Source organism: Phyllostomus hastatus, unplaced genomic scaffold, assembly GCF_019186645.2.
Source record: "Phyllostomus hastatus isolate PE091 unplaced genomic scaffold, TTU_PhHast_1.1 phas_scaffold_129, whole genome shotgun sequence".
NCBI classification, from domain to species: domain Eukaryota; kingdom Metazoa; phylum Chordata; class Mammalia; order Chiroptera; family Phyllostomidae; genus Phyllostomus; species Phyllostomus hastatus.
Genome location: NW_025334009.1, coordinates 25,332,767 through 25,354,949, shown reverse-complemented (window position 1 = coordinate 25,354,949; position 22,183 = coordinate 25,332,767). Strand labels below are relative to the sequence as shown.

At 37.1% G+C, this 22,183-nt stretch overlaps 1 protein-coding gene across 6 annotated transcripts in view; it reads right to left on the bottom strand.

Moving 5' to 3' along the window:
* Window positions 1–6,406: 6,406 nt before the first annotated feature.
* Window positions 6,407–22,183, bottom strand: part of SATB1 (SATB homeobox 1) — a 96,616-nt gene continuing 80,839 nt past the window's right edge. For 5 of the 6 annotated variants that reach the window (XM_045856636.1, XM_045856638.1, XM_045856633.1 and 2 more), the window contains 2 exons: window positions 10,489–10,692; window positions 6,407–8,135 (listed from right to left, as the gene is read on the bottom strand). In XM_045856636.1, the coding sequence (XP_045712592.1) occupies window positions 7,635–8,135; window positions 10,489–10,692 (705 nt within the window). In that variant the 3' untranslated portion in view covers window positions 6,407–7,634. The remainder of the gene's footprint in view (window positions 8,136–10,488; window positions 10,693–22,183) is intronic. The other variant, XM_045856639.1, reaches the window with a different exon arrangement.

The window sequence follows — 22,183 nt, the reverse complement described above, 5'->3', positions numbered from 1 at the left end:
AAAAAAGCTGCTATAGAGATTGAGTAAATAAATGGACATGACTATGTTTCAACAAAACTTTATTTACAGCACAGGTAGCAGACTAGATTTGACCCATGGATCATAATTTGCCAATCTGTGGTCTAAGACATTTGGTTTCTTTCTACTGTTATATATAGAAATATTTTCTTTTTCCAAATTAGGGCATTTATTGGAATTACCAAACTTAACAATAGACAGTGTTTCCAAAGTCTTAAAGAAGTCACTTTGCTATGTGGTCTTCTTTATTTCTTGTTTTTACACATCATATAGAAATATGTAGAAGGCATGCTTCCCCTTTGAGTAATCTCACTTACCAGCCAGACTTCCCATTTCCTCCCAACATCATCCTTCTCTTTCCATATCCCTTTTCTTTCTTCTGGCTCCCTTCTCTGCTTCCTTTGTTTTGTTCTTTAGCACACTTCCCTTCCTTGACCTTGTGGCAAATAAGGATAAAGCAATGCATGCCAAGGCAAAAACTATGGCTGCATTTTGAGAGGTCGAAGAGTTGTTGGGAGACATATCCACTGAGGTTGGTTACATAAACCCTCTGTGCCTAGCTTAATTGCCAAAAATAAAATAATAATAATAGTGCATCTCTGTTCTGTGGTGGTAATTTAGATTAAATGAATTTGTGTGGTAAAGGATCTGGAACACTGCTGACATGTAAGTTCAGGAACAAGGCAAGGATATCTGCTCTTACCATTTCTATTTAACATTGTACTGGACATTCTAGAAAACATTTACATTTACATTTAAAGAAGAAATAAAACTATTTGTAGATGACATGGTTGTCTATGCAGAATCTCTACAAAACTATTCGGACTATTGTGAGTTTAGGCTAGGTTGCAGGATGAAAGATCAATATACAAAAAATCAATATTTCTATATACTAGAAGAAAACAATTAGAACTCAAAATTTTTTTAAATATGTGCAATGGAATCAAAAGTATGAAATAATTTAGGGATAAATGTGACCCACATGTGCTAGACCTGTACACTGAAAACTATAAAACATTGCTAAGAGAAATGAAAGAGATCAAGTGTGTTCATGAACTGGACTCAGTATTGTTAAAATGCCAGTTCTTCCCCAAATGATCTATGCAGTTTAAGCAATCCCAATCAAAATGCAGCAGATTTTTTTGTACAAAATGATGAGCTGAGTCAAAAAATTCACAGGGAGATGAAAAGACCCAGAAACAACAAAACAACTTTGAGGAAGAATGATAAAGTTGGAAGACGTAGGTTACCTGTAGACTATGAAGTATAGTAATTAAGACTGGTGTAGTCTTGGTGGAAAGAGCAACACACCAAAAGAGAGTGTCACACACAAATATATAAGGTCAATTGATTTTTGGCAAAGATGCAAAGGCAGTTCAATGGAGGCAGGAAAGTCTTAAACAAATGATGCTGGAAGAATTGGAAATATATATGCAAAAAATAGAAAAAATATTTTGATCTATACCTTGATACATTGTACCATATACATAAAATAACTCAAAATGGATCATGGATTTAAATATAAATCCTAAAACTATAAAACTTCCAAAAGAAAAGACAGGAGAACAATTTTGTGACCTTGGATTGGGCTAATATTACTTGGGCACAACGGTGAAAGCAGACCTTCAGAAGAAAAAACATGTTAAATTGGACTTCCCCTAAATCAAGAACTTCTTTCTGCTCTTTAAAGGACACTGTTAAGAGAATGAAAAAAATAAGCCATAGACTGACAAGAAATACTTGCAAATATCTCTATGAACTTTGAAATTTCTAGTACAGAATTATTAAATATAGTTCTTCACTGAAAAAATACAGTAAGTTTACTGGACTGTACCATTTGGGGTGTGATTTAACATAGTTTAAAATATGAGCATAACTGAGTGCAGTTAACTCTTTGTTATTCCTATTTCTTAAAGTGCACGCCTGTTTTGAGTTTCCCTTCCCCCTACCCCAGTTAAAAAGATTTCTGTCCTTTTTAATTCAGCCTTCGTGGGCATGTTGCAAATATTCTGCCGAGTGCTATTTGTCAGGTTTATTGTAGTGGAGCCAATTCTTCATCTCAGCGTCTCACCTGTTTCTGTCTATTTATTTTTGTATAAGATGTCAAAGGAAAATGAAAAGTAACACCTCAAAATACCACCTTGAAAAAGAAAAATGCCAACAAATTCTTTTCTGCACCTGAAGCTTTTAATTCTTTAATCCACCATGGAATGTTGCTTAATTACATATTTTATTATGCATAACTGAAAATTATGTACTTTAGTTTAAACAATGATATGAAAGCACGTATTGTTTATAAATAAAGAGAGGCTGGTTTGTCTTTTTTATGTTACAAATATTTGTGGAATTCTTTCAGGTTCTCCTTCTAAAATTGGCTTTTTGAAAATTCTCAGAGGGTACTGGGAAAAACTTCCAGTGTTAGTAATTTTTTCCAGAAATCAGAAATTCATTACTTAGTAAAAAGTAAGATTATGCCATTGAATAGTTTGTATATTTTCATAAAAGTTTCATCTTAATTTTAACTAGTTTTGCAAAGTACTTATTAACAGAAAAATATTTCGAACTGGGCAATGAATCCTTGGGAGTTCATTATTCTTTTCTCTCTAGTTTTTCATGTGTATTTGAAAATTCCTGTAATAAAGTGTAAGAATTTTTTTTTAATTTGGTGATATGGATCTTATACAAGGATGGTAGTGTTTTGGGGTTAATACTTCATACACTTGATTTCAATTACTTTAGTAATGAACTTTTTATATTAGCAAAATACACATTTCTGAAAATTCTGAATTGCAGTGAATTTCTCCTATATTTTCTACATTTCGGAAAGCTTTTTTAAAAGAGATAGTAGAGATAGACATTTGTAGACAGAAGACTTGGTTTTAAGAGCACTGCTTGCTGCCAGTTGGCAGAACAAGCCAACTACTCGTGTTTCCCCTGTCTCGTTTCTGAAGTGGGAATCTCAGTGCCTGCCCTGACACACCTCACAGTGAAATGGAGGTGTGTTTGTGGCACTGCCTTGTAAGACGAAGCATTCAACACACGCTGTTGTAGTGATCACTTTAAGCGTATTTGAGGAGGCTGTTAGGAAGGGGCCTCAGAAAGTAGGAAGCCTTTGTATGAGATGGTAAAACAAATATTTGAAAATTAAAATTGGAAACAAAGGTGGAATAGCTGAAACCTATCCCCACATTAAGATGCTGTTGGACAGGCTGTTCTCCGGACACATGCTCATTTTGCATCACACTGCCACAGCCTCAACGAATTAATGGACACATTTAACTATTTGAACCTTGTCTAACAGGTCCTGTTGGTTCTGTTGGGAGTGGCAAGTCAGAGCAGCATGTGGAATATCATTTCTTTTGTGGGCCTAAGGGCATGAATTAGAGACTGTCACTGGACTGAAAGCTTCTGTGGATACCATAAAAAGCAAATATTTGATAACAGTAAATTCATCTGGCAGTAAAGAAATAATGCTTACCATTTAACAGTGCAAAATAGGTCACTTCAGAGTTTCCTTGCTGAGTGTTTATTTTGCAAGGCAACAAATACAACATACTGCTCTAGTGCATTTCCTCATCAACCACCTCATCAGAGAACAGGGCCCAGGTCATGTGCCTTTGATCACAGTTGGACTATTAGCAGCTGAAATTAGTGGATGGAAGAAATTGACTTAATACACAACCTTGGTATAAGCAAGAAGCCATAATGGAATTGTTGTAGAGTTATTTGGATAAAGTTATATTTGGAAATAGATATGATCCACATAAATAGGGTAATGTAAGAAAGGCTGAAAAATGTTGCTCATCTTTTAAACAGTGATTCCAAACTATTTTTATTTAACATTTGGTATTGTAAACAGGTATAGTATTATGGACATACACCTTCCACATTTCTTTAATAAGGGTACTTTATATTTTATCAAAAACGTGTATGTTAATAGATTGTAGCTTAGCCTTTGTCAAAGGACATGCAAGTAGTATTTACATTGAAAGGATTGCCTCAGAAGAAACACCGAATTCATAATATACCCCCTTAAAAAGTCAAAAATATTTATTTATAAGGTAAATTATAGCATCAATATCTTCTCATATTTTAGATATAATATTTTTGGAAATTCCACACTATCATGCAAATTTCTGGCTTGTTTTAACACAATAGTCCTATTTCTGTAGGCTATTTAATAGGGTATATACATTTTAATTGCTCTTTTCTGAAAATATTACCAGGCAGTTCAAAATACCTCATTTATTGGTATCATTGTGACAATCAAGGACCTTAATATCAGCTGATCACAATAGGGAATAGGGCAGAATTTAATAATGGAATGTATGGGATTGTCATTTTGTACTCAATCTTGAACCATGTGAAAATGTTTTCTACTCAAGCTATGTATTTTAGATAAGCACAGATATAGATATCACTACTTGGAAAAAACACTTTCTTTAAGCTCATTAGGACTAAATGTTAATCTATACACATTTTATACATAATATGTACAGACTTTGTAACCAAGTGCCACACAACTAGGGCACACATACATTAGTTACCTTGGTTTTCAAAGGTTGTGTGTCAACTCTGCATATTTTGTGCCAAGGAGATACTATCAACATTATTTTTTGCATAATGTGCAAGTATTATATGGCCACAGAGTGTAATACAAATTAGTGGCAAAGTGCTGAGGGAAGGAATCCATGACAGATTCAGATGTACAAGGTTGAATATTACCCGTAAACTACCTGACTCTGCTAAGGTCTTAACAGCGCGAAGCGCTCTATCATGCCCCGCTTTTAAAAAGTCTCTGATAAACTTGGACACAATGAAGCTTGTTCAAGGAACCTGCCATAGCCACCTGGCAACGAGAGAACTGGTATGCTCAATAATGACGTGGGAGGGGCAATGTGGAAGGTCACCCAGATCTTTTAGAAAATGTGCCATCTTTCCTGAAAACAATTTTATTCACTCTGTCATCACCTTGAGTGTTTACTGACATGTGCTTTTTTTCTTTTTGGTTTAATATACCATATTAGCAAAATTACAGTGCTTAAGTTAAAGGACCTAAGTAAGAGTTTTGTTAATGTTGTTGATTTCTTACACACACTCACTAATTCACTGAGAATGTTATTTTAAAAGTTAGATTATTGGGAATGGGAAAATCTTATTTTGCAACCCATCCTTTCCTTCCATTAAAATATTAAATTTCGTACCTCTGACACCTTATGTGAAGTGTTGGGCTAGTTAAAAAAATAGTCTCTCTGCTCTAGGTTTTTCCTTAAACTCAAGAGAAAAGAAAGGAATATAGTTTTCTTAAAAACTTCATGGCATACTAATTTCCATTTGTTTTTTAATACATGAAATCTTCTATTTTAATTCAAGCTCCTTTTGCTCAAATGCTTTTCTAAAGTCCAGTGAGCAAGAATGTTTAAAAGTTTTCTCACTTAAGAATTAAAAACTTTTCAGTCAATTTTAAGTTTGCAGCAAACCAGCTGCTTTCATAGTAGTTCAGCCGCACTTCAAGAGTAAACAGTACTTTTTAAAACTGAACTGGGAGTTTTCAATGATACCGTCTCAGCTTCCTGCATAAAAGTTCAACACTAAAGCAGCCCAGTTGCCTACCCACAAGCTTATCAGGGCCTAGGGCGATGGCAGGAGAAGAATGGGCCATTTCAGAACCAGGTTTTAAGGAACCCAGGCACACCTATCAACTAACATCTAGGAACCCTTTCAAAGCAGGAAGCAAAATATAAAGTAATTATAAAAAAAAATCAAGAACTGCAACCCTGGCCTCAATCCTATGACCATTAGCACACCTAATTTTCTATCTTGAAGACTGTGTTTAAATTCCAGGTGTGTTATTCTTGTTTTCTTCATGTGGTTCTTACAGTTATGACATACACACTCAAATGAACTGAGTTAACTTATACTCCATTTATAACTTTAAAAAAATACACTGCTTATTAAGGAGTTTTTATACAGAAGGTCCATTTTTCCATGCTTATTTTACGTTACTATTAGTGGCCTTTAAAAATATCTGTGCATTAGCTTTAAAAGCGTTGCCATAACTGAAGTATTGTGAAGTAAATGCAGACGAATCCATCCTGAGTACATGACTGCCAGAGACTGGATTTCTGTTTTTTCTTGGCGAGTCTTTAGACCATCCTATCTGTTTATTAAGCAAAATGTTAACCTAAAACAGGTTATCATCTTCATTAGCTATACTTTAAAAATGAGCATGTTTGTGATTTGAATTTACAGTGTTTTGAGTGACTTTTCAATTGCTCTTTTTAAAATCAGTGGAATATCAAGAAGGTAAGAACATGCATCTAACTGGGAGGGCCATCTCTGACTCTTCAAGATTACTTCACATAAGCAGACAAACCCTACCATGTCATACCATACAAACAATTTTAATTGTGTAGTTACAGTCAATAACCACTCCTAATCAGAACATTTCTGCATAAAGAAAATTGTGGTACACTTATAAAAACAGCCAGCTGTAACAAAATAGCTGGTGTTTTCATAGCCATAAACTCATAAAAAAGAAATACACCTTTATACAGAAATTTTATACAGATGTAGCTTTCAAATTGATTGTAAACCAAAGGAAGACACATTGCAAACATCGATTATTTTCACATTAATTGCATAATTTTCTAAGGTGATCTATTAGTTTTATTTACCTAAGCTTATTTGCATGATAGTAAAAATTGCATACAACAATAAGAGTGAAGCTTATAGTATGAATTGCTTGGATAACATAGAGCACTTTTTATAGGCAACTGTGTAAAGCACATTTTCTCTATTTAAAACTTTTAAGACACTTTGTTTTACTGCCCATCAAAATACATTTATAAATAGAAAAGAATCAGTATGGTAACAAGAGAAGCAATATTACATTTAACGGAAACTTCCAAAAAATTAATTACAACATGATGCTGCAGGATCTACAAATAAATAATGAGGACTAAATTGTGTTTCACATTTTTTCATTTTTTTTAAAAAAAATCATGTAACAATGAGAATGAAAAAAATTACAGTGAACTTTTATTTCCAAAATAAAAACAAATTTGAATTACGGCAGTGCCATATAATACAAGGCATTTGTTGGCATATGTCATCTTTAAACTGCATTCCACAGTCTATAGTTCTTTTGTAACATACAATAGAGTAACAAACTCTTTTTTTTTCTTTTTAAAATAAGGGGCGAGTTTCCAAAGATCAGTGTGGAGTGTTACAGAAATAATTAAAGGAAGGAAATGATAATCACAGAAGTTATAATGCTTGTTTGAGGCTCCAGAATAATAATTATTATTTAAAAAAATCACTGGTATCATGCTAACGGGGTACACACCGTGGTGCGTCCCGTGAACACAAATTTGAACTTTTAATACCAAACAATCCTCAATGCTTCACCGGGGGCTGCCAAGCAGTTTGTAAAACAGAGTAAAACGTTTAGTGCAGTCTGTATTATCCTTTCTCCACTTCTCCTGTTTGTGCAACTTTCTGAAGATTCGTTGGCCAAACCATGAACAACATAGGCTTTCTGAGCAAATACAGGTGGATTTTCATTTGTTGGTAAATACCAGTGGCACTGTTGAATGAAAATAATACTTTTTCTCTCAGTCTTTCAAGTCAGCGTTAACGTCTGTGTTCCCTTCCACTGCTAGCTCGTCTTCTAGTTTCACCGAGAAAAGGGTGTTAGCGTTTTTATCTTGGACACTCTCTTCTAAATCCTTAAGCAACTCCTCTTCTTTGTATTCAGCCACATCCACCTCTAAGCCGGAGTTGTCCTTCAGTTTGCCGTGGTGCTTGAGATAATACCGCTGGTTCTGAAAGAACTTGATGATGGTGTACTTGGGAAGGTCCAGCTGGGCCGACAGAGTCTGGATGGCCTCTTCGTCCGGGTACAGGCCTACGTCTTGGATGAAACTCTGGAGGATTCCCAGGGCCTCCACGGAAATCTTTGTTCGAGGCCGGGTCTTCTGGCGGCTGTCATCCTCGGCCTCGGCTGGCGCGGCCACGGTGGGCTGCCGTGGGGGGAGCCGGGGGCCAGCCGGCTGCTGTGCCTGGGGCTGCGGGGGCGGCGGGGCCGGCTGCTGCGCCTGGGGTTGGGGCTGCTGCTGGAAAGGAACAGGCAGACAGTCAGAGCTCTGTGTTCTCCTAGGTGTGCACGCAGCTGGCTACAATGACCAAGCATGTGCTTAGGGATCCCATGGCTGGCTAGCTAATCTGATGGAGACAAAAGACTTGGGCCCAAAAAGCAGGCCAGCTACATGGCCCATAGCATTAAGGGGGAAAAAACCCTCAAAATGATGAGAGCTGAGAAGGAAGGAAGGAATCTGGTTGGGGAGGGGGTGGTCTACTAACTAGGCTTCCATCTCAGGAGGTCAGGGGAGGCTCCTTAACCTGGATTTTCATACCAGCTCACTGAAGTGAAAACTCGGCGCTCTGAAAATGGGAGCCATGAATTTCACCTGACTACCCATCAAACGTGAATATAGCCAAGGAAATTAGGATGTAAATGAGTAACACATTTTTGAAAGGAATATGGAGAAGGATTTCAAAGGCATTTTAGAAAAGCGAGGTACAGAACCATGAAAGAAATGTGTTGTGCCCCATGTCATAGGGTGGATGAATCGTGAAGCAAAAATAGAGAGTTTTCTTTAAATTACAAATAATATAGATAATCCTCTGCTCTTCTTCAGCAGTATCTCTTATGAGTCCAAAGGAATAGTGAGATTCTCACGTTTGTGAATTCACTACTACACAGTTCTGCTTTAATACACAATGTCTTACCAAATTGCACTGAGCTGACAGTGCAAGTTTTTTCGTACCGAAAAATAAAGGTTCAATGCACCACACAATGGCTGGCGAATTGTTTTGTCTACAGTAAACTTGGATGTGATTAGGATTTAAATTTAGTGTACACAGACACTGCTTCATAATTAGTACCCATACATGTGCTGTAATTTCCATATACAATTACACAGAACAAATGTGTGACACACGCATGTACCTGTACTCTCTACCCGTAACTCTTATCAGCAAAGCAAAGCATCCTGAGTACTCGACAAAATATCAGAACCTTTATACTGTGCCTTTTATATACTGTGCATTACCTTTTATCCTGCTAAGAAGCAATTTTATTAAAAACGATTTACATTTTCAAACAAGTCCTATTTTTACTACTTAATGTATATCTTTCTCTTTTTTGTTTTTGCTAAACAGTAAGTTTATCAGGCTTTCACGATGATTTTAGTGCTTGATATCCTAAGGGATTTTCTTTTTCAATTTATCTTTAATACATACTCAAAGATTTTTTTCCTAGTGGATGGATAACCTTATTATTGTTTTTAGCTATATATGTGTTTTTTTTTCACAGCAATACCCAGAAATAATGAAGGTGATTCACCAAAGGTAGTAGGATTTTAGGGCTCTGGAAGGCAATGGCATTTTCCTTTAAAGGGGAAAGCTAATAAATTATAAAGCTCAAGTTCAATTTCAACACACTTCCTAAGCAATCAAGGCCATAAGAGTACCAATAACTACTTGATCCCAGGGCTTTCATATCTAAATGCATAGGGAGTCTCCTCAGTGGATGATTGGAGACAAGTCCCATGATGGGACAAGCTATGTACAAGGCTGATTCTGTTGGCACAGTGGTCTCTGCCCACTGCCATGTTTAGTGCATCCTTTCAAAGTCTGAATATCTTCACCAAGAGAGCAGGTCTCTAAGCCACGGCGTCCCCGTCTCTGTGTCCATTTCTTGCTGGCAAAGGTAACTGGTGCCCGCTCACCTGAGGAGCAGCACCAAGCCGTGGTATAGGGGGCCGCAGCAGGCCTGGTAAGAAAAGGCCTCCGGACTCTCCTTTCCTAAGGGTGGTGGGAGAGGGGTTCTAAAGGAGAGACAGGCGGACGTGACTCACCTCTAACCTGCGTTCCATGAGGGCGTAGGGAGGTAACCATAAGGGGCAGGAAGGGCCAAGGAGTCGGAATGAAGTCTGTAGTTAAGTTTCCCTCCCCTCCTCCTTTTGGACAGAAACCAAGGTATGAAATTGTAATTCTATGAAATTCCTCTACAGAAAACAGCGGTAATTCCTTTCCTCGGGGGCAGTGTAGGTATTCGTTTCAAAAAAGAAAAGGTGGTGTGTTTAAATTCTGATTTTTAAAAACGTAAGCTCTTATACACAAAACAACCCGATTCTAACAAAGACATGCTTGCCGAACAAGAAGTGTAAGAAGGGGTTCTTGCCACTTTGGGGGTGGGGAGATGAGGGGAGAGGAACACAAAACACATGTTGGAGAAAGTGTTAATTTTCCTTTCATCCCCCTGAGCAAGACGCCACTGTACTGCTATCTCTTGCTAAAAAGCCCGTGTTTAGACTGCGGGGAAGAAGAGAAACGCTAATATCCCTGCTAAGTTTAAAGCTCTATTTACTTAGTGCTATATTGAATTGGCCAAGGTAAACGAACCTGAATCTGTTCTGCTGGAACATGGATGATGTGGGGCGGCCTGTCGCCATGGTGATGCACCGCGTTGCTCTCCTGTTCATATATGGCATCGCGTTCTGGCTGAGGAAGACTGAGGAATCTTCGGATCATGGAGAGGTTCTCCCACAGGGTCCTGTTTTCTGGAGAGGGATCTTCTTTCCAACGTAACAGCTCACACAACCACCCCTTAGAGACAAGGGAATGATAGGTCAGTTCATGCCTATGGGGTGGGCAGGGCAAGGGCTGACAATTTCCATTAAGAGCTTAAAAGGAAAGACCCTGTGAAGTTAACTTTTTTTTACATAAGCTTAAAACACTCCAATCTGCTTTAACATTTTTTTTAAACCTGTTAAGAGAATAGTTGTGGCCATTGAGGAGGCAGGCTCTGTTTCCAATAAATGTTCAGACTTGCATCTTTAAGGAGGGTAATGTTTTTCAGACTCTAAGGGCAAGGCACATTTACCATGGACTCTGTGATGTGTGAAACAGGAGAAAAGCAAAGTTGAATGTGCTTCGGTCCTGCCCACATTCCTGTCTGATGCATGGCCACCTGAAGTCCTGAAGGTATTTAAGAAGAGACAGGACAGCTTTTTAAAAATAATTTTTCTAAAAGGACTTCCAAAGTTCACAATTTCTGTATCAGAAAGGAAACTGTGCAAATATTTGTGTGCGTGTATGAGTGTCACAGTATGAAAGAGAAAGAAGGGATATGTGCAACCGTGTGAGCAAGAACTTTGTCCAAAATACAGCATGACGATTAGACTGGGCATAAGAAGAATTCTCAAGACACCTCGGAGTCTGTTTTCCTGCCTACTGCAGTATACACTATGATTTGTCAAGCAATACTTTTATCAGATTTCCTGAATAAAGAATGAAATGCCCAATGAATGCTAAAATCTGAACCTTACTGATACCTCTTAAAGTTGAACTGTTGGTCCTCAGACCATCTCTCAAACACTGAGTGATCTAACAGAGTACATTGTCTAGCATTTTCTAATCACCGTCTCCAGCTTTCTTCCATCTTGGCTGCCATGATGGACACTAAGGAATGGAGTGGAAAGGAAGGGGGAGCACCCTATCCAGACCCTCTTCACCAGCCAAGGCCAATGCCCCCAGCTGCTGTGCTGGCTGCCAAGAACCTACAGTCACACTCTTCTGTGGAGAGCTGCCTTGGGGCCATCTCACCCAGAGATGCCCAGACAGTTGTTACTCCACATCTTCCCTGGCCCCCTCACCCAGGGTGGCCATGGCTGGCTGACCCAGTGGTACAAAGTCTCTGCCCAATAGCCCCAAAGTGACAACTCATCTACCCTTAGATTTACTTTCTAGAGATGGCCCTATCTCTGCCATCAATACAGACTTTACCTGAGACCACATTCTTGCTGGACCCTATCCTCCTCGCTCCTTCCAGGTCCCTCACCAAATCAAGGGCACCTGATTCCCCATCCCAGGCACTGCTTTAGGGGACTCGGCCTAAGACAAAGGAGCTTCTTGAAAATTTCAACTACATTATTTGGATGTGAACGGATAAAGTACAGTTTCCTTATTACCTGATTTTTAGAACTAGCCAAGGAGAGGGTTTTTGTTTTTGTTTTTAATGATACTTTGTAGTGAGAATGGAATGCCTTTCTTCTCTCTCTTCTCAAACTGAACCACTAGAGAGAAAATTCTCTTTCTAACTGCAATATACAGTGGGAAGAAGCAAGGTCCATCTTCCCCAAAATGGCCTATTTGAGAGATTTGAGAGAGAGAGAGAACTGATACATTACCTTCCCAAGGCCCATCTACTAACAAGCCAAGAGTGACTGCTGCTAAACCTCATGACACCCACCAATTCTTCTCAGAGAGCTTTGACTCCCTACTCAACAGGTCTTCTAGTTAAAGGAATACGTGCATGGGGATGGTCATGAAATCACGCACTCCTTCTATGCCACTGAATGCATAATTCAAGGCTACAAAAGCAGGCAGTAAACTGAAGATTTGCCTAAAAGAATAATAGCTAAATAAAAAGGACGAACGGTGACTACAGTGTCATTGAACATGCTTCTCTTCTAGCCATGGCAATTCCGTGTTTATTTCCAGAATAATACAATGATATGTTATATGTCAGCTCTATTTATGTGAATGCAATATTAACTATGAAACTGTATTTGAAATATTTGAGACCCACTTGCACAGGGTGCCTAGGTGTGGTTATTTAGCTCTTACTGGTAAATACTTGCTATCTAACAAGCCACAAAAATACTTCCCATTTTCCTACATCTAAGTTCTTTATTTCGCTCTAAGCGGTGATGCTGTGAAGGTTTCAGGTACACCCTCCTGTAGGCTTGAACACTAACTGTGTCACCGTCCCCCCTCGTCTGCAGCCTTCGGCTATGACCACCGGCAGGCCCCCTGCCTAAATGCAGCATGCACCACAATTTTATTTATCTTTCAAGAGATGTTAGAAGGTTCAAACAGAGAAGTTTTTTTTTTTTTTTACTTAGCTAGTAAAAAAAAATCATTGCAGTTAAGTGCTAAACATTGAGCATCTAAGAAATTTTTTTTTTAGAAACTAATGCTTGTAACTAAAAATTGCTAAAAGTTAAATTAAGAACAATTCATGTAAGAAAAGCTTCCTTTAGAAACTTTTTAATGCAGAGTTCAGTTAGCACTTGGATATATGTGAAAAAACATGTGGATCACAGATGTTCTTTGGAAAAGAAAATCATTAGTTCTTTTAAAATGGCTAATAATGATAGCTAATTCCTAAACAATCACATTCACGCTGGTTTAACAAATATTTCAGAAAAAGAGCCCTGACTCATTCAACAAATATTTTGCTCATATTGTCCCTTCTGTGTCTCTATACTTATGAGATAGATCCTTATTTTTATTAATTGCCCATGACTAACATAACATTTCCAGTAGTTTGCTATTAACCTCTGCCCTTAAATAATACTTCTAATTCCTTATCTAAAAATAATTTGATGAATTACAAGTTTGAAGCATGTCTCTGCTAGCCTTTCAAGAAACACGATGATTTTAAGAGACTGAAATCAGATGCTTCTTAGAAAAATATTTAACGGTGCAGCTGGGAACTGTTAGTTCTACAAGGATATTCCAAAAAAACAAAAAGGCAGGGGGAGGGTGGTGTTGCTTTTCTTCATGTGCGTCTCTCTTAAAAAGCAATGGATAACATATTTTCACACTCTGGTTCTGTCAGCAGAGAAAGAAATTGGCCCATCCCCAATTTTCACCGGCGAAAGTAAGATTAATTTTTCTAATACTATCCAAATAACGGAATATTCTGACTAACCCAAATCTCATTGATTGAGATTTTATTAATGATGACAGTAATCTAATCTATGTTTTGCAGAAAGTGACTAAAAAAGCCAAACGATTTCTAATTCCTCTATACCTTCTTCTAGGTGACTTTTCTGTAAGTGATACTGTTAGAACATATAAATTTGGGAAGAAAATGAACATGTCAGACTATCTGTTAACATTTAACAAATAAAAAATAATGATTCTCCTATACTGTACTTGTTTTTTAATGATAAATTTATAGATTTACTTGGTAGAGGAGACAAGGAATGAAAAATGTGAACATAATTACCTTTTTAAGAGAGGTCTCTGAGATCTGAAATACCATTAAGATGATAGGCAAGAGTAGGGAACTACTCTCAAAATTAAATTCAGTGACAACTCTTCTGAACAGTAGTAAAGACAGAAGACTAACAACCTTAAAATAATGACCCTGATCCATTCTCAGAAAACTAAAATGGTACAAGGAACAACCTAAACTTTAAATGTAGTAAATTTGCCAAGCAATATTACACTGCATATAAAGAGGGCAAAATATAAACAGTGGCCACATGTAAATAAATTAGTAAAACTTTCAGGATGTTACTACTTTTCAAACTGACAAAGTTTAATTTGACACCTTCTGTTCTAAACCCTTTGTTTCTATTCAAAATCACGCCTTGAGCTGTTGCTATCAATCACGGCGCTCCCCCTATTACTTAAAAAAACTGGCATGGACCCTGAATAAGCTGAAAATGCCATGCAGATGAATTCTGAGATAATATGTTCAAACCTGTTATATACAACACAAATCCTGTAAAGTTATGTATTGTAAACCTACATTTATTGAGAACTAAAAGTCTTAAATCCATCTGCCACAAAGGAAATACCATTGTGTACTTTAGAGTAACCAAGAACCATCTGCAAAGGTCTTGCCACCGTAAGCAAGAAAAGGGTGGGGTGCAGAAGATGCTAAAGCTAAGACTGCATGAAATAAATAACATTCTTATGACTGCTTTGGGTTAGGGACCTATTAAAGAAATACAAGATCGGAGGAAGGGGGAGAAGAAAAGAGAAAAAATGCAGAATGACTGCCAAACCAATACTGACAAAAAAGCAAAACAAACTCGATGGCAACACAATGGCAATTTATTATGGTCCATGAAACACACGACTGTATGCTCATTTTAAAGGAAAAATTAGCAGTTCTCAACTCAGTATTCTAATGACGTGCTTTACTGACAGAATCTTGTTGTACCACATTTAAATAAAAATCCTGGCACCTCCGTCTCTCAGCTGCTAATTTCCAACCAAACTCAATCTCTGATTTCCACTCCACTCTTTATAGAACAGTTAATTCAAGTCAATTCACTTCTAACATTTTAACGCATAAGGGGTGCACAGGATTTTAATTTAGTCAGGAAAGGAACCTCATTTCACAAATGAATTTATTGTACCTATACGGTCTCACACATAAAAAGAGCAACCTTTCAGAGCCGGGTCTGTGACAAAGCTAGGGAGCATGTAACACAGTTAGTTTTCCAGGAGAAAATAGACTTCTATATTCTCTGAGGAAAAAAGTCATTTAATATAATATACAGATATGTATATATGATCATTATATACATATGCATTTTAAACCCAAGAGCTATAAAGAGAAAGAAAATGACAAATAATTCTTGCTACAACTAAGAAGGAAAAATACATTTTAAAAAATAGAATGGTAATTTGAGTTGTAAAAAGCAAAACATTTTATAGTCTGTATTTATCCCTCCATATTTTATGTGTTATTTGCAGAAGTATTTCGTTCCAATCTCTGGGGCACATAGTATAATAATATATGATATTAAAAGAAATCAATCTAAATAGGGAGGTATTTGATACAAACATTTTAGTGGAAAGCATGAATTACATTTTACCAAGTAGTACGAACAAGGATTAAGTACATAATCCATTAAATAGTACTTCTAGCACAAAAAATTTCAGTATTATAGACTAAACTACGTTAGGCATTTTGAATGAGTACATGCTGAACAACAACTAACTATAAAGCTAGCAAATTATCAGCCAGCAAATAATTTTCTACTTTTAAAAGAATCTGTAAGTGTTACTTATGCTAATGAAGACAGTTTTAATCTGCCCACAAACATGCTAATATAGGGCAATTTTTTTTTATTTACAAAGCTGTCGGCACTCAAAGCTAATTTCATATCAGTGTTCTGTAAGCTGGGGCGGGGGGTGGGTTCTAATTGTCAGAGCCACTGATTCTTTCACCTTTAGGATGAATGTTTCAAGATGCCACAAAAGACACAAAGTGACTAATGATGTTTTAAGCCACCCCTTTCACGTTCCAGAAGGGTTCCACTTCCACTCTTTTTATGTTCCACACACTCTGCCTCAAACACAGCATTAAAATACATGACTTCTTCAGGGACCCTGATGCAGACACACAGGCCTAATGGAGGAACAGCCCCACTTCTAGGTCCAAGGCCTGGAGGCTTCACACACAAGCTTGAACCTTTTTTCAAGAACAACTGTAACACTTTGAACAGTGAGAAATAAAACAGTGGCAAAGCAATACTGAAAGCATTTTAAATTATTTACTAGGTTAAAAGGGTGAAATGATACTTTAAATACATCAAATTTCATCGTCTAGGCCATTTTTTGGTGGCAAAGTGGTATTGATCTTTCCAAATGCTTAAAATTAACTATTTTCCAGAAGGTCATTATTTGATTAAAGGCATTAAAGTTGAGGGCAAGAAGCGATGCACTTTTTCTTCTTCCCCATTCAAATCATCGTGTAATTTAATAAAATCCATCCCATCATGTCCTGTAATAAAAACGCTTATCTTAAGATATTGTTCTTTACCTAACATATTAACCTTTAAATGTTATGAAGTTCTTTAGAAGAAAAACCTTTGCTAAAGCAGATTATTCTATAACGTAATGAGAGACCAATCCATTAACATTAATAAAGATACATGTTCTCCTCCATGGAATTAGTAGGTAATACATTAATCTTTCTCCCCCCTTTAATAACCTCTACCCTGCGTATCGTGAAGAGAATTTCAGCAGGTCTTGCGAGTAACTTTTTGTACTATGTTAACACTGGTCTTATTAAAGAAAACACGGGGAATAAATTTGAACAGGGACATACCAGTAAATGCATTTTCCATTCTAAAAGTAGCACATTAACATCCACTTTATTCAAAGATGGGTTTAAAAAGAAATATATTTAAAGGGTGTGTGTGTGTGTGACTAAATATTTTTATTTTCAAGGTGTGGTCTCTGGTAGCTGCATTTGCTAAAAAAGAAAAGAAAAAGCCAATCAAGATACTCTTTTAAATTAATACTATTTTAACTCCTAAACTATGTCTGTTTTAAACACACTCTGGACTTTACAGTTTATGTAAGGGACTCTATATTTTAGCCAAAAGTCTGTGGGTTTCCATATTGTGATAATAAAAGGACATAAAATGGCTATCCACACATTTCTCATTTCAGTAAATTTTTGCCATTTTGTCTTTAAGAGGTCAAACACATCTAGCTGAGTTTCTGGAGGTTTATTATATATAAAAAAAGAAATGTTTATACAATCCGGGTGAAATTTCCCTTTAAAATTTAGTGAATTTAGACGGACTATTCAGAATCATTAGTAAATCATATTTACTTTTCAATTTTGCTTAAATGCTAAGCAAAAAAAAATCATTTGTCTTTTTTTTTTCCTTTCCTACTTTCTCATAACCACTGACTTTAAGTCACACATAAATATGGTGGTTGGTTTGTTTATTTGTTGTTTTTGCTATAAGTTGTTTGGCCCATAACAAGATCATCAAATGACAATCTGGCCAGAGTAGATAAAAATGGTTCTTACTTTAAAAGGTTGTCAGGCAAGGAGAGCTCACATTTTGAAGAATATTTTCAGGAGGGAGAATCTGAGGACGGGACTACAGGAGGAATGCAGATACAAGCATGCAATCCTCAACAACGTCTGAAACTAGCCAGCAAGGGGAAAATATCTTAATCTGACTGAAATAGAGAATTTCCCCCCAAAAGCCTTATTTTTATTTTCAGAACATTCCATTTAAAAATACCTAATTTAAACGTTTATTTTTTTCATACATGTCAAACCTACTTTCAAGATGGTTTCTTCAAAGCTTCAACAAAACTAATATTTTGGCTTATGTGTCTAACTTGAATATAGAGTCTGCAAAAGAATTGCTTGGGGTTTTTTTTTTCCTCTCAATCTAAGATATATTTTTGACATGACATAAATTTCAGTGTTATGATTTGGCTCTTGCTTAACACATGTCTACACACTGTCTTAAAATCTGAAGTTTTTATTCTGTCCTGGTTCTTCAAAGCTAGGGTCTTTAGAAATCCAGTACTCCTGAGGTTCGTGCTATAATCCGTGCATCAGTGTTAGCCTGGGCTTCTCTTCTCCTAGCCTAATCACCTGCTCCTTTGCCACTGACTAGTCAGGCCTGGAACACCTTTTCCTTGATGTATATTCTTAGGCCTCCACCATTTTAAAGTTACTCCCCATGGACAATATTTTGATTTCCGAACAAAAGACTTTTTAAGTAATCATTCCTTTTCCTCTCTCATGGGGGAAAGTGCACCAATGATGACTGGAGCTTTGATAAAAAAGGTGAGAACAAGTGTTACCATACAGAGTTGTGACACCGACAAAAAGCACATAAATATGGTTATCTGATTTAGTCTCTGGAACTTCCTGATAGGTAAATAGACAGGTCTAGTGAAGCTTTCCTGGGTCCCCTTACCAACTTTGAGACACCCGTGGAGAAAGGATGCTGGCATGAAATCACTTCTTTCAAACTGCTGCTCAAAATGACCTTTGAAGGCTTCATGTTCTGGAGAAAAAGTCTGCAGTCCCTAGAGCTGCACTGGAGGTTGCTCCCCATCACACTCATGGTCTGACTCCCTCGATACTCATTAGCTGCTACCCAGCACTTCCCGAGTTCTGTTCTCCATTCCCCTGTTCTAACAGGAAAGCCCTTTCTCTTTTTTCCCCAGCCCATCCAAACACTAACTGTCCTTCAAGTCATGTCCAATCACCTCAGTATAGACATGTACATGTGTGAACCCGAGTAAATGTCCTTTCTGAGCCTCATACCCTCCTCTACAAAGTGCACATAATAATAGTATTAAACTCACAGGATTGTGGCTGGTACCAATGAAGTAAGATTACATTCAGTCCACACTAACTACAAATAGGGCTGATGATCCTAACTGAAAGCACGTGCCTTAAATGGCTCAGTGTATTTGGGAAGATCTGACATGAAAAAACTCCTAGCAATGCAAGGCAGTATGTGATAAAGGTCAGTGATGGGCAGACATCAAGTGGGACCCAAGAGGAAGGGAGAGGAGAAGTATTAGGGTGGTTGAGGCAGTCCTTACTGGTAAAGAGTGATATTAGCTTGGCGTTGAAGAACAGGCAATACTGAAAGTGGGGAGGAAAATGAAAAGATAAAAGTGAGATGAATTAGCAGGGTGCTAGGAAAAATAGGCAGAGCAGTCATTTTAGAACTGCCTTTGCCTACGACTCTTCTGCTACTGCTCTTTACTGTACTTTCCCTGAGAATGCAGCTTAATTGCTCTGACCTCATCTAATCTATAAACTATATTTCTAAGGTCTGTTTGTTAAGAAAGCCTGGGTATTAATTTGAGTTCCTGTCACACTCCTTACTAGCCCCCTGGAACCTTGTTCTAGTTGCTCAGGTTCTCTAGACCTTGGTTTTCTCCCCAATACAATGGGGGTGATTTTACCACTAGTCAACACAGAGTCGTGAGAATTGAGATAATTCATGCAAGGGGCTTGGCACACATTGATCACTGTCAGCTACTATTTTTTTATTTTACTTCCTCAGCACACAGTTAATCCAAAGAAACGTGACTATCTACCGAGTTAATAAAACTAATTCAGTTACCACATCCCCACTTGAACCCAGTATTTTCCTCCCACAAACTAGGTTCTCCTCTTCTATAAGTAGTTTAACTCAATTAACAGCAGCACCACCCACCCAGTCACCTGTGCTGAAAGGCTGTTATTTGCAGTATAAATTGTTATAATCTTTCTGAAGGGCAATGTGAAAATGTTGACTGTAAAAATGTCTAGCAAGTACCTTTAAAACACAAAGGCCTTTTTTGATCCAATAATTCAACTTCTGAGCATTTATCCTAACAAAATAATCATTGAAGATGTACATACATATTTAACTATAATAATGTTCACATTATTTGTGGTACCAAAAGTTAAATATAACTTGAATATACCTCAATAAGGAATTCTAAGTTACATATACTATACTAATAAATCCAAGACATATATGCATATACTACATATATAAGTATACATGTCTAATTTAGCCTATGGAACTTCCTGAATGGGAAATATACTGATTTAATTAAGCTTACTGATATCCCCTTAGCCATCTTTGAGATATATGTATATGCATGCATATACATAAACATAAATCATGCTACCTCTAGTTAATTGCAATTATGAGTATTTTTATATTCTTTTTATGCTTTTATTTTTTTGACTTCTATAGTGGCTATGTACTAATTCTTTGTTTTAAAAAATAGCAAACAATTTCAATTAAAAATCTGATTTTTCTTGTCTATTTCCTCCATAAGTGAACAATCATAAATTCCTGTCAAATCTACCTTTTCAGAACTTCTGAATTTGTTCCTTCTTTTCCATCCCCACTGCTCTAGTTCAGGCCCTTGGCATTTCTTCCATGAACTAAATACAGCTGATGTTTTTTTTTCCATTTCAGTCCACCCTAATCTGTGTGATCTGAGTTACATTGATCATAAACAAATTTCAACACAAATAGCCCTTTGAGTGGCACACTCATCACTTTCCTTCACCCAAGAGGCTTGGAGACCTGAGGCTCATACTTCAATGAGTGAGTGTGAAATTACTGTATTTTCTGGACTGTAAGACACACCTAGGTTTTAGAGGAGGAAAATAGGAAAAAAATTTTGAGGCAAAAAATGTGGTAAAATATTTAATAACATAAATAATGTTTCACCAATGTAAATGTAAACAGAACTTAACAACAGCATTAACAACCATTATTCTTCTTCCCAAATTGGGGGGTCAGGGAGGGAAGCGCGTCTTATAGTCTGAAAAATACTATAGCAAAAGATTCCTTGCAACACACTAAAGCAGCAGTAAGTTAGGGGGACAGAGAAAGATATAAAAATGGCACAATCTGGACCATTTAGTTAGCGGCGAGAAACTGTACACTCCTCTGTAATTCCCAAGGGCATTATGTATGGTAGCAAAGTCCAACAACTCATATCCATAATGCTGTTGTTGCATTTCAAAGACCTGATTCCAGCTGAGCTCACACTAGGCTAAGGAGGCAGGGAACCACTATCAAATACTTCTGTCAAAGGCAAATATATTGGATCATTTAAAGTAGCAGCTTAATGAAAAAACTTCAACTTTTTCCAAATTCCTCAACACAAACATGTGCTCTTATACCACAACACTATGTAGCAAGTTTCTTATCATGCTGCACCCTAAAGTTACTATTAAAATTTTAATTTTTTATTCAAAAATTATGAAGCTCAATATAAAAAAAATAAAACTGACAAATATCCATATGTCCAATACAAAAACAAAGTAAAAATATAGACTTATAAAATAATTGTTAGGGGACAATTTATCTGATACAGTTGTTTGTTTACTAACAAAAATAATTCACTACCATGTTATTTTAAACAAATATTTATGCCATTGCATCTTAACTGATTTACATAAAACCTTTCAATACTGCAGATATTTCTTAAAATAAGCTATACTCCCCATTGTGCATATTAGGGTCTGGGAATTAAAAATTTAAATCTTCCTTCTATATTCTAGGAGAGAGAACAAAAAATGTCTAAAACGAGGGGCAGGCAAGTCAGGACTGCAAAAATTCCGGGACTCATATCCCAGGAGGAACAATCAAGCGTGGGGGTTCCTTTATGGGCTCCTAAATTGCTTATGATTTTGCTGATAAAATAATACCTATTTTATGGTCAAAACCCACCATCATTTTATCCATTATGCAAACTTACTAATCAGAGTTTGGCTTCCTTGGGGGATGCAAATCTTGTGATTTATAAGGAGGCAGTAAAAAAAGCAAGCATAAATATTTCTGGAGACGTGTGGGTCCAGTGACAATGTCCAGGTTATAATTGTACCAATGACAGGAGACAAGGGAGTCTGGGGCTCTCTGCACAGGCTGCCTCTGCTACTCCTCACAGCCACTGCTCCTGTTTTATACCTGGGGGAAGCAGGCTCCCAGAGGGCCCCAGGTGGGGGAGGACTGGATAACGAACAGGAGTGGAGTCTGACCAGACTTGTGCTTTC